Source organism: Leptodactylus fuscus, chromosome 1 (genome assembly GCF_031893055.1).
Source record: "Leptodactylus fuscus isolate aLepFus1 chromosome 1, aLepFus1.hap2, whole genome shotgun sequence".
Lineage (NCBI taxonomy): Eukaryota > Metazoa > Chordata > Amphibia > Anura > Leptodactylidae > Leptodactylus > Leptodactylus fuscus.
The window spans coordinates 185,050,278-185,064,002 of NC_134265.1; the positions used below are offsets into that span (position 1 = coordinate 185,050,278).

General features: G+C 41.8%; 1 protein-coding gene across 2 annotated transcripts in view; it reads right to left on the reverse strand.

Moving 5' to 3' along the window:
* LOC142212417 (paralemmin-1-like) overlaps positions 1-12,459 on the reverse strand; it is a 121,264-nt gene extending 108,805 nt beyond the window's left edge. For both annotated transcript variants that reach the window (XM_075280457.1, XM_075280456.1), the window contains exon 1: positions 12,195-12,459. In XM_075280457.1, the coding sequence (XP_075136558.1) occupies positions 12,195-12,239 (45 nt within the window). In that variant the 5' untranslated portion in view covers positions 12,240-12,459. The remainder of the gene's footprint in view (positions 1-12,194) is intronic.
* Positions 12,460-13,725: the final 1,266 nt, after the last annotated feature.

Sequence of the window (13,725 nt, forward strand, 5' to 3'; positions counted from 1 at the left end):
ACAGCAAGTAGAAAGGCAGGAAGCGCACAGGGAGAGTAGGGCGTATTGGTCAGGGAAAGAGAATCAAAGAGGGTATACTGCATGGGAATGAAAAACTCCTAGGAGGATGCTGGGAAGGGCTGCCTGGAAAAGCAAAGACACTCCTACAACCAGGAAACGTAAACCAGTGCATAAGCCTGAAAATATTAGGTATAAAAAATGGTCCAAACACACATTAGGTACTTATTTAGTATTTATTGCCTTTTTGTTCATTTTTTTTAGTTCCATAAAAGCCATTTAAGGAAAGAACCGGTAGATCTTAAACCATGGCGTAGGTTTTCAAATTATGCTGAGAATCCCCTTACAGAGACAAATATACTGCAGATTTTTTTTTTTTTTTTTTTTTACAGCACATCTGAATTTTGCTCAAATGAGATATTCAACTTCATGAGTGGAGAGTCACCCTGAATTATTTATATGTGTCCTGATGAAGCATATTTACTTCTATATTACAATAGTAGCACTGCCTGGCTGCAGTTGCCAGAGTCCTCTCTCTGTTGACTGTACTGTTCTTTATGCCCGTCGACACTGTGCTCTAGTTCTTGCTAGTTCTAGTCCTTAATATTTTCATTTTAAGATATATTTTATAATACATTAAATATAAAATAATAATAGTAATGGCTAAATGAATACTGATACAAATGAAAGAGAAAAACACAGAACTATGTTCAGCAGTCCTGGAATCAGATATCAGTGGATAAAACCCAGATGTCCTTTGGAGTGCTAAGATGTCTAGCACTTGGTGCTGCTAATCTGTCTGTAATTCAGTGGCTCCAGCACTATGGCTCACACTATGCAGCAAGTCTTTTAAAAAAGAAAAAAAGTATAACATGAGATCACATTACATTAAATGAGCTGCATAACAGAGATTCAAGTAAATATAGAAAGTTTCAACAGCCATCTCTGTCAGTATAGTAAATGAGAGCTAGCTACCATGAGCACATCCAACTACAAATTATAGCAGTTAGCATGAATAAAATAATACGGAGTTCAAAGTTAAAGGGGTTCTCCAGGCAACAAATGCTTTTTTTTTTTTTTTTAAAAAAAAGGTATTTCGGTGCTATTAATGGGATAATAATTGCACCAAAGTATCTTTAGTGTTTTGAGTGACTTCTCAGTTTCCCAGGGATCTCCTGACAACAGAGCTCTATGGTGCATGCTTGAAAACCCGGCTTCTTACCTTCATCTGCTGATGATTGCGCAATAGGCTGTACTGTGCAGGCAGAGAAGACAGAAGTGACGCCTGCTTCCCAGGAGAATGAAGAAAGGTAAGTATGATGGGGACAGGGAAGGGAGTATTGGTGACGTTCCTTTTCCGGAAACTGGAGGTCACCGGAATATCAGAAAGTATGCTTGGGGCGGTCCCATCACTACCCTGGCGATCTCGGTAATTATAGATTTTTTTATTGCAAATAAGTTAGAAGTTAGGCAGGAGGACAGGGTTTAGTTTAGGGTTATTTTTTTTTATTTTATTTTATCCCAGACAACCCCTTTAAGCATTAACATTTAGAATTGCAATTAAAATGTAATGTTTTAGGGGTTTTTATTTTTTTTCTTCTTCTTTATGGTGATATTCCAGTAATATTTTTCTTTCATAATGTACTTATTCTTCTATTATATACTCAGCTGTTATTACCTTATTTAGTTATTGCTTTCGATCTAATCTTTCTCTCTATCCATTCATGGGATACTTCCAGGATCATAGGCAAAGGCTCCCAGTCTCTGGTGAAAAAGCTCAACTTGGACTCCATGTGTAATTTCTCCTTACAACGTCAGCCTCATCCCATCTATACATTTTATATACATTTATATTTCCCCTTTCCATCTCTATTTGAGCCCAGGTCACCACTAAGATTTGTGACCTGGGCACGTGTGCTCACTAGCTTCCCATCATTCCCATTCTTTCAGTGACTCCTACACAACAATCCTGCCCCATTTTATGCCACAGCATCTCTACACAATATCACTCCTTGACTATATGCAGACCAACTGTTACTTTTACCATTAAAAGGTTAATATTATCCTTTCTGATGGTGGAAGTCTGTGTATCATATATCCTCACATGTCTCGCTCCAATAAGATAAGATAAGATATTCCTTTAATAGTCCCACAATGGGGAAATTTCAGTGATACAGTTTCATGGATGGTACAGTAGTATATAACAAGAGAGAAACACATACAAGCTCATGGCAGATAGAGAAATACTAAGAATCATAGCAACTAAAGAAGAAAGAAACACAGACACACTGCAGGATAATTTAGTTCTCTGTGCGGAGTGATGTTAATAATGCAGCCCGACCGTGGTTGGAGAACACGAGGAGGGGTCACAGCATGTAGATATAACAGGCAAAAAAAACGTGTTTTTTTTGCAGAGGTGGGGGACATATGCAGCTGTCATGATAACATGTGGCAGTTCCTTTGGTAGGTGGCGAGATCTCATGCTCACAGCTGATAGTTCGGTATCTTGCATCATCGCTATTGTCCATTAACCAGAAAAAAAAAATGCCCCCAAATATCCCTCATCACAAGCCCTCCTCTTCCTTTCTTCAATACAAAAAAAACATAACTAAAAAAAAGAACTAAAAATTCAAATCACTCCCTCTCTCTAGAACACAATTGACAGCAAACTAATAAAAGTAAAATACATACAAATTATCAAAAATTCAGATATTCTTCAAAAATATTCTCCTGAATATGGTGGCTCCGATAATTATAATAATAATAATAACAATACAGTGAATTGCGGCAAAAAAGACCACAGAGGACGCACATCACAGAGTTTTCCACTGTGGACTTTCTGCTGCTATTATACCTATACAGCCGTTCCACAGGTAAAACTGACATGTTGAAATTCACATAAATGCAAGCATTTCCGCAGCAGATTTTTTTCTGCAATGCTTAGGCTAAGGCCCCACGGGCCGTAATCGCAGCACTAAAGTGCTGCGGAAAGAACCGTGACGTGAACGCACTGCGGTTCTTTCTGCAGCACTTTCAACAGAAAGTTTGCAGAGTTTTCCTCCGCAGACCTTCCGTTACAATTATATCTAAGCCGCACTGCGTTTTTTTCCGCAAAGTGGGGATGGGATTCGCATGAATCCCATCCCCTTTACTTGCACTGTAAAATGCTGCGATTTTTCCCACAGCGTCTCCGCTGCTGGCAAATCACGGCATTTACGTCCCGTGGGGGCCTGGCCTTACACGGGATTAGCCAGAATCCCATTCACTGTGCAGGTAATGTAATACGCAGCATTCTTGCAACGTAGGGCCTTGGCCTCCAACATAAATATATCGCTATAATTGTACTGACCAACAAAGTAGAGAAGATGTGTCATTTAGAATGCACAATGAATGCCATGAAAATAAAGGATGTAAAAAAATCGTGCAAATGCTGTTTTTCTCTTTTCCACCCCACCCTGAATTTTTTTTTTACAGCTTCCCAATACATCATACCGAATATTAAATGGTACTATTACGAAGTACAATTTGTCCCACAAAAACTAAGCCCTTGTATAGTTCTGTGAATGGAGAAATAGAAACGTTGTGGCTTTTGAAAGGTGGCGAGTAAAAAACTAAAACTGGTTGCAGTGGGAATGGGTTAAGGAGAGGAAAGACAGTGCATAGAGCGACCATTTGATAATGTGGTAAAGAAAAGCAATAATTTAAAAAAAAAATCTGCCATTTAGCAGTCTGCTAAAAGGTAAGAATTGACTCAAGTTTAAAACAAATACAATGTGGTACAGGAAAACTGCAACTTGAAGGAACAAATATTTTCCAACAAGACAACAACCCCAACCATAATGCCTTATGACCAAGTCATAGTTCAAACCACAATGCACATGATAATTTGTGGTTACATTGGAAATAACTGTTCACCCGCATTTGCTATGCAACTTGCCAGAGATTAGACAATTTTGCCAACAAGAATGGGAAAAATCTGCAGTGTCCACATGTGCAAAACTGAAATGTAGTGGAGGGGGATGTTTGTAACAGGAGTCTATCAGGCCCACAATGCTTCCCAAACCAATAATAGTGCTGTATAAGAGCAGAAACATACAAGCATTTACCTATCCGTATATATAAATCTGGTAAATATAAACCCAGATGAACACTACATTACAAATTACACTGTATATTACTAAAAATAAGTGTGTGATTTAACACATGTAAAGTACTTGTAAACTTTATGCACAAGAGTGTGTATGTAGTGCTTTTACACAGGTGAGGGTATACAAGAAATTAACTTGGAGCAGAATGGAAAAAGAAACAGAGCTGCTACCATTACCTATTGCCAAGCAACTAGATTTTTTTCTTTACACGCCAAAAAAACCCTGTGCCAAACATTGAACACATACACAAGACACACACCAAGTAATGGGTACCTCTAGTCAATACTCACAGCCTTTTTTTGCTGCACTTTGCTATGTGGGGCCTTAGCCTATGGTCGGGGCCCCATGTGGTGTAAATGCCATGATTTGTCTGCAGTGAAAACGCCGCTGGAAAAATTGCAGCGTTTTACAGTCAGGGCAAAGTGGGTGGGATTCTAACAAATCCCATCCCCACTTTGCAGTAAAAAATGGCGTGGTTTTGGAAGTCGCCGCATGTCAATTATACCTATGGATAACCCATAGTTATAATTGAAACAGAAAGTGCAGAGGAAATCTCTGCAAACTTTCTGTCTAAAGCGCTGCAGGAAGAACTGTGATGTGTTGCTGCCACAGTTTTTCCTGCAGCTTTTTTTTTTCTGTGGGACGCCACGTGGGCTTTAGCCTAAAGGTAGAATGCATGACCTGGTGCTGGATTTTATATACTGGGGACAATGAGACTAAATAAGACACCAGAAATCTAGGATTAAAAGTGTGTGTCCCAATACTTGCCTATAGTATATACTGTATATTTGTATAGATTTTTTTTTTGTCTAGAATGGAACTTGCTACAAAGTACCTGTCTCTTACAGTTTTATAGTTTTGGCTTACTACCATACTTGTGCTAATGGAATATTGTAAGTTAAAAAGGATACAGTACTACTAATTCTGCAGGATGTATGCCCTACAACCTGCAGTAATGACCCCTTCCCCTCACATCTTCTCCAATCTCTGTCGCCTGCTGTTACTACTTACCTTACTAAAATATTTAACCTCTCTCTCTCTTCTGGAATCTTCCCATCCTCTTTCAAGCATGCTGTTATAACTCTGCTATTGAAAAAACCCTACCTGGACCCATTCTGGGCTGCTAACTATCGACCCGTCTCTAACCTCCCCTTCATCTCTAAACTCTTGGAATGCCTGGTCTATTCTCGTTTAATACACTATCTCTCTGCTAACTCTCTTCTTGACCCCTTACAATCTGGTTTCCGTGCTCTGCACTCTACTGAAACGGCTCTCACAAAAGTCTCCAATGATCTCCTAATGGCTAAATCCAATGTTGACTTCTCTCTTCTTATTCTTCTGGACCTCTCTGCAGCTTTTGACACTGTTGACCATCAACTCCTCCTCACTATGCTCCGCTCAGTCGGCCTCAAGGACACTGCGCTCTCCTGGTTCTCCTCTTATCTCTCAGACCACACTTTCAGTGTATCATTCGCGGGCTCTGTTTCCTCCCCTCTTTCCCTTGCTGTTGGGGTTCCTCAGGGCTCGGTCCTAGGCCCCCTGCTCTTTTCCCTCTACACAGCCCCCATTGGACAAACCATTGCCAGATTTGGCTTCAGGTACCATCTTTATGCTGATGACACCCAATTATACACATCTTCCCGTGACATCACCCCTGCACTCATACAGAACACCAGCGACTGTCTCTCTGCTGTCTCAAATATCATGTCCTCGCTCTATCTGAAACTAAATCTCTCCAAGACAGAACTACTACTGTTTCCACCATCTAACAGATCTTTCCCTGATATATCCATTGCAGTCTCAGGCCTTACTATAACTCCTAGGCAGTATGCCCGCTGCCTCGGGGTCATGTTTGACACAGACCTTTCCTTCACCCCTCATATTGAATCACTCGCACGTTCATGTCACCTCCACCTCAAAAACATCTCCAGAATACACCCTTTCCTTACCAGAGATACACTAAAGACACTTATTGTCTCTCTGATTATTGTCACTTATTGACACTTATTGTCTCGCCTTGACTACTGTAACTCCTTACTAATCGGTCTTCCCCTCACTAAACTCTCCCCTCTACAATCTATTCTGAATGCAGCGGCCAGGCTCATCTATCAGGCTAGACGCTACAGCGATGCCTCGGGTCTGTGCCAGTCGTTACATTGGCTGCCTATTCATTATAGAATAAAATATAAAGTTATCACCCTCATCCACAAGGCTCTCCATAATGCTGCACCTCCATACATTTCCTCCCTCATCTCTGTCTACCGCCTAACCCGTGCTCTCCGTTCACTCAATGACCTAACAGTTACATCCTCTATTATCAGATCTTCCCATGCTCGTATACAAGACTTCTCCCGAGCTGCACCACTTCTCTGGAATGCTCTACCCCGGACAATTAGATTAACTCCCAATTTCTACAGTTTCAAACGCAAAATAAAGACACATCTTTTCAGACAAGCCTATCACAATTTCTAACGTAAACCCTTAACCCTCCTCTGTCCCCCGCTCCCACATTTCCCCACATGATATGTTGTCATCTTATGCTAACTTTATAGGTCCAAGCTCCATCCACATGTTACAGGACACGACTGGTGACGGTTCATAAAGTCTTATGTTTATGCAATGACAGTAACCTCTATTACAAAAGTGTCTGACCTCTGCATAAGCAATACCGCCCCTGCTACCTCTTGTGTCACCCCCTCTACCTCATAGATTGTAAGCTCTTGCGAGCAGGGCCCTCAGTCCCATTGTATGAAGTGACTATTTCTTTGTAATGTATCTTTCTGTCTGTACTTGAACCCTATAAATTGTACAGCGCTGCGGAATATGTTGGCGCTATAGAAATAACATTTATTATTATTATTTATTATATTATACTTAAAAGTCTTACTTGGACATTTCCAAAATGATGAAGAATTGTACAAACCTTTCAAATGTTAAAAACTCAATGTGCTATTTGCTTCACTCAATAAGATTAGTTTTGTGTAGCTTATTCCCATATAATAAAACATGCCCTTCTTTTGAGTTATTAAAAATGTAACAATTTTGTAGACATTTGTTATCACAAACTACGAGAGCCGTCACCTTTCTTTCTCAGACTCCTGAAAGAAGATCTGTCAGCTTAATATGCTTCTCTATAATACATCAATAAACTGATTTTTAGTCTACTATATCTGATGATGCTTATTTGACATTTCTGTATTTGTATATTCCCTATCCAATTCAAAGAGAACAGCTGGAAATTGTTATCTAAATGGTGGCACGTATTTCTGACCTGTCAAAATATTACAGTTTTTTGTCGCTAGCAGAAAAAAGAAGCGACATGACCTTTCTTCAGGCGGATTCCGCCTGAGGAAAGCAATAGAAGTGAATGGGAGGTGAAAAACGCGTCGCTTTTTTTGGAAAAAAAACACGACTGAAAATGCGTTTTTTTACGGTCCATTCACTTTAGGGAGGGGAAAACCACCTGACATTTTCTGAAGCGGTTTTTACCAAAAACTGCTCCAAAAAACGCTTCCTAATTAGGAAGCGTTTTTTTTTTTTCCGAACCAAATTAAGCCACACGTAACTTACATGTGAACTAGCCCTTAGGGTCAGTTCACATAGAGATTTTTGGCGAGGATTTTGACGCGGAATCCGCCTCAAAATCAGCATCCAAAAAAGCCTCCCAGTAGAGTTCTAGGCAGAATCAGCGTCAAAATCCTCGACAAAAAACTCTGTTGACCCGCCTGAAATTCCTGAAGCAGAAATTTTCTGCTTGACAAATTCAGCGTCAAATTCCTAAATGTGAACACCGCCTAAAATTTAAATTCATATCAGTTTAATTTTTCTAATATAAACTAGTCAGGAGTTTGTAGCACACGGTGTGAATAGTAATGTTGTTTTGTAAAAACTGGTACAATATTCAGTTCTTTTTATACACATGACACTGGAGATATTGGTGATCAAATGCAGATAATAGAAATGTTGCCCATGGCAGCCAACCAGGGTCTAACTGTTTTGAAGGTTAGAAAAGGTATGCAAGCATCTGATTTGTTACTATAGCAACTCTACTGCTTTTTCCTCTGTATTGTCCCCCACTGCGTCAATGGAGCTGTATAAAAATTATAAGGCGTGGGTGAAATAAAATCTGCATCTACACCTAATATGCTTGCGGGGTAGAACCCATCAACAATACAGCTGTACTGGATTAATAAAATGGTAAGTAAGAAATCATAAAGAAAAAGAGAAAATTGCAATTTTCTTCTTTTAATGAGTGTAACCCCCCATGCCGAAGCCTGATCTGTACGTACGCCTACAACAGAAAGAAATGCAGCACTCTACAGTTAATACAAGCTGTCTGTAACATGGACACAGATAAATAGCAAATACCTTGGACAATGTAAAGTAAAACTGCTGGCTTTAGATGAAAAGACTTACGCTAGGGTCACACTAGCACTGGGCTCTCCATTGTTCGGGTCCCCTGGCAGTCCCAAAAGATGGAGATCGGACTGCTAAAACAACGGTAACACACGGACATTGTGGACCCCTTTGACTTTAATGGGGACCACCATTGTCCGTTTCAAAACTGAAAGCAGTGGAGAGAAAAGTTCTCCATGCAGGACTTTTTCTCTCCAGCAATTTTCAGTGGTTTCTGGAAAGGAGTCTCCAGTGCAGGTGTGAACTCAGCCTAAGACTAGATTCACATCTGCGTTGTAGAGACTCCACTGCAAATTGCACTTATAAAAACTGGTGGAAAACATGCGGAAACCCAAAGAACCCCATTAAAGTTTATGGGGTACACAGGTTTCTGCAGGCAACCGCTTTTTAAGCGAACAGGATCTTCATCTTTTGGGGCCTCATGCAGACCCTAATGATGGAGACCTGAACTCTAGTGTTGAGAGAGTAGTATTCGACGGAATACTACTCGCTCAACACTACTGAACTCTATTGTGAGACTGGCATTACTAAACCTGGTGAACAATTTTATGGCACATTATGGAATATAATGTATACTGATGTTGGAAAATCAGCAGTGGATTCCTCCATGGCAAAAAACACAAAATGGGGTATTTTTTTGTGGTGAAATTGTAATTGCAATGGAACTCCTACTGCTTTTACCCTTTGCAATGCACCACAACGTTAGGGCCAGTGCACACGGAGTTAACGCGAGCGCATTTTAGCATAATACACGTGTATAGAATACACGTGGAAAAATAGCACTCCCATTGACTTCAATGAAATTTTTTACAAGTGTAAAAAAAACGCGTCAAAATACGCACCAAAAAACGCGACGCGTATTTTGACGCGTTTTTTTACACATGTAAAAAATTTCATTGAAGTCAATGGGAGTGCTATTTTTACATGTGTATTCTATGCACGTGTATTGTGCTAAAATGCGCTCGCGTTAACTCCGTGTGCACAGGCCCTAATAGTGACAAAGTGACATGCTGTAGCTTAAAAAACCCCACACCGCTCGGTAGCTTGCACTTTGGGTTTTTGCAGTGTGTTGAAGAATTCTGTATACAGCTCATACACTTTTCTGCTACTGTACATCATTGGCAAGCTACTGAAGAACACTTGGCTGTACTGTTATCTGCTGACACGTTTGTATTAATAAAGGGCCAAACCTTTTTAGGTGACAGTAGCTGCTTTATTTTGATCAATTTGGATTCTGGTATACCTGAAAGCAAGAAAATGTATGCAGCAACAATACTGATGTCAAAAATACTGGAAATCTGGCACAGTCCTTGAGTTCCCCATTTTAAGCTAATGGGATGTCAGAATTAGCTCACACATTGATCTGTCCTACCTGGCATGCCTTCACTAAAGCAGATACCATTACTATAGGGTGAATAGGCCTAAGGGTTGACAACACAGATAAAAAAAAGAATCAGACATGTTGAGTCCAACATGCCCAATCCATTTCTTCACCAATCTCTGCCATTGAGGAGGTCTACATAGACATTAGATGGTCGGTAGGTCCTGCCAAAATTGGCTGGTTCAGCCCATATGCATGTAATACCTATGGCTACCTTGAATTCGTTGCAATTTACACAACTACCCATCTTAACTATGACAGCAAAATTGTCAGTAGCCAAGTGTGCCCAGATATCTCCATTGAAACTGCCAACCTTTCCCATCAGTCACACAATTGTAAAATCTTCTTACCATTATGGAAACTGAAGGATCCCCTAAGGAATTATTATAATGGAAACTTTCACTAGACTATATAAACCACTAAATATTTCCCTATCAACATTTTCCTTAGACAAGTAATACAGACAGAGAAAAAGTTTCTTAGAGCAGCGACTGTCGGAGCACACGTCTCTGATGATTGTCATGGCACAGCTCTGAGAGAACAACAATGGCCCATTCTGTCAGCATTTTCTGACGTATCACGTTTCTACAAGACTGTAATTGTGTGGCTTTTTGTTTGCACATTTTTGTCCTGCATTATTGATGCAATGACTTCAAGACACAAAGTAATACGATATACAGAAGTCCTCCAAATCTGCACACTGACACATGTAAAGCTACGGAAAGTATGCACATTGTAACAAAAAGGCATTCTTGGAAAGGCTGAATACCAGGATTGTGATGTCCTGATTTCATCTCAACACTATAATCATAGTACAACAACAGCACTATATTATTTGATAGGGATTGTCTGGATATGATAACCCTAACCACGTACACTGTAAATATGTAATAGAGACAGGTCACCCATTTGTGACACCAGGAGAGGACAACCTTAGCTCCAGTCTTGAGGGTGTATTTGGACAGTCAGGTTGGGTACAGTTAAAATGGCTTGAAAACTATAGTGCATACAGTGTTAGTGCAGTTTTTCTTTACATATATATATATATATATATATATATATATATATATATAGCATGCCGCATCTTTAGGGTGCATTCACACTACGTAACGCCGGGCGTGTATGAGAGCCGTACACGCCGGCGTTACAGCAGGGCTGCCGAACACTTCCCATTCACTTCAATGGGAGCGCTCGTAAATGCCGCTGTTACGAGCGCTCCCATTGAAGTGAATGGGAAGTGTTCGGCAGTCTGCCATAATGCCGGCGTGTACGGCTCTCATACACGCCCGGCGTTACTCAGTGTGAATGCACCCTTAGAGTTAAAACCTGCAAGGCCAACGGATTTCAATGGGCATTCCCAACAATACCAACTAACAAAGAGTATGTGCCAGTAACCCAACCAATCCATCTGCTCCTACAGCACATCTACGCTGGCAAATAGTTATTGATATTTCTAACATTTTTAACAAATGGCCCAAAATTTAGCTATGATTTTTACTTCATAATTCAGTTTACAAATAATCTTTGTGCCTATGTGACATTACAGATTTCCTTATATTTATGCTAGAGGCACCAACAGCTCCCACCACTGCCAACCAGGGATGTGACTATAGACCTTTTCAATACTATAAGGCACATTTACCAGACAAATCCCAATACAGATAACAGACATGTGAGCGGGGGTAACAAACATACTTCAAAGGGTAGACTAATAACAGAACAGAAATTCAGTGCATGCCATAAGCCCTCTGCACCCTCCACAGAGGTGTTAGGTACGGGTACTCACAGGACTTGACCAAAGCCCTTTCTTGTGGGGTAAATCTATGGGGCACATGTGCCCACCTGGTGCTCCTGACTAACCAGAGCTGGCTGAGATATGAGGCATGCCACTGCATACATGATAAGCCCACTGAAGAAAACTTCTATAGAGAATTTTGGGAGGGTAAAGCACAGCACCCTTCTCCACTACTGAAATGTATAAGGGCATGATGTGTATATAACAAATATATATAGATGGCAGCCTCATGATGTTCTGCAGCAGCTCCAGTCATCTATCTATTCCAGCACAATTGTATACATTCCAGCCGCAGCTAGAACAACAGATGCGCTACTGCAGCCGGCAGGAGGAGAACGCCAGTGGGGACTCGGCTGTCTCCATTCAGCAACCGTTACCATGTAGGAATGCTCGGTCTCCTGTGAGCAAAGCTCCCGCCTCACAGCCCCAGCACATACAGCACAATCCTCTGACTTACTGCTATGGCTTGCAGGCGCTCCCTGTGCAGCTCTGCCTCCGACATCCTCAGGTACCAGTAGAAGGTTCAGTGGGTAAGAGCCTGTGTGTGAATGCTTACTCCGCAGAGTGTGTCCCTCACTTGGATGGCTCACAGTGACTGGAGCGGTGCCTGTCTGCCTCCCATCCCTCTGCTGCTGCTGCTGCTGTCACACAAGCCAGGCATATGCTCCCTGGAAGCTCCAAGCGTTCACTGCAGCACTTCTACGTCTATGCTCCTCCTATGTGGTGTCAAGTCACCATAGGACCTTGGCATCAGTAGCAGCTCACTCATACACAAGGCTGCTATGATCAGTGACTAAGCAGACGTCTCTACTCTCCACGTGTTACTATGCTGGGACTGGATGCCTCATGGAGGGGTACTCCTCTGTTACTATGCTGGGACTGGAAGCCTCATGCTAGGGCCTAAGGGTACTATGTTACTATGCTGGGACTGCAGGTCTCATTGCAGGGTACTCCTCTGTTACTATGCTGGGACTGGATGCCTCATGGAGGGGTACTCCTCTGTTACTATTATGGGACTGCAGGTGTCATTGCAGGGTACTCTTGTGTTACTATGCTGGGACTGTAAGTCTCATGGTAGGGGTACTCCTCTGTTACTATGCTGGGACTGGAAGCCACATGGAGGGGTACTCCTCTGTTACTATGCTGGGACTGCCGGTCTCATTGCAGGGTACTCCTGTGTTACTGTTATGGGACTGCAGGTCTCATTGCAGGGTACTCCTGTGTTACTGTTATGGGACTGCAGGTGTCATTGCAGGGTACTCTTGTGTTACTATGCTGGGGCTGTAAGTCTCATGGTAGGGGTACTCCTCTGTTACTATGCTGGGACTGGAAGCCTCATGGAGGGGTACTCCTCTGTTACTATGCTGGGACTGGAAGCCTCATGGAGGGGTACTCCTCTGTTACTATGCTGGGACTGGAAGCCACATGGAGGGGTACTCCTCTGTTACTATGCTGGGACTGCCGGTCTCATTGCAGGGTATTCCTGTGTTACTGTTATGGGACTGCAGGTCTCATTGCAGGGTACTCCTGTGTTACTATGCTGGGGCTGTAAGTCTCATTGCAGGGTACTCTTGTGTTACTATGCTGGGACTGCAGGTCTCATTGCAGGGTACTCCTGTGTTACTATGCTGGGACTGCAGGTCTCATTGCAGGGTACTCTTGTGTTACTATGCTGGGACTGCAGGTCTCATTGCAGGGTACTCCTGTGTTACTATGCTGGGACTGCAGGTCTCATTGCAGGGTACTCTTGTGTTACTATGCTGGGACTGCAGGTCTCATTGCAGGGTACTCCTGTGTTACTATGCTGGGACTGCAGGTCTCATTGCAGGGTACTCCTGTGTTACTGTTATGGGACTGCAGGTCTATCTGAACACCTAGATGGGTTAAAAATAAAATATAATCACATAGTCATGATAGAGGGGTATGGATTATCCCCCCACAGAGTAATAAACATGCAAGCAGCTAAGCTATGGTGATGGAGGTAAACA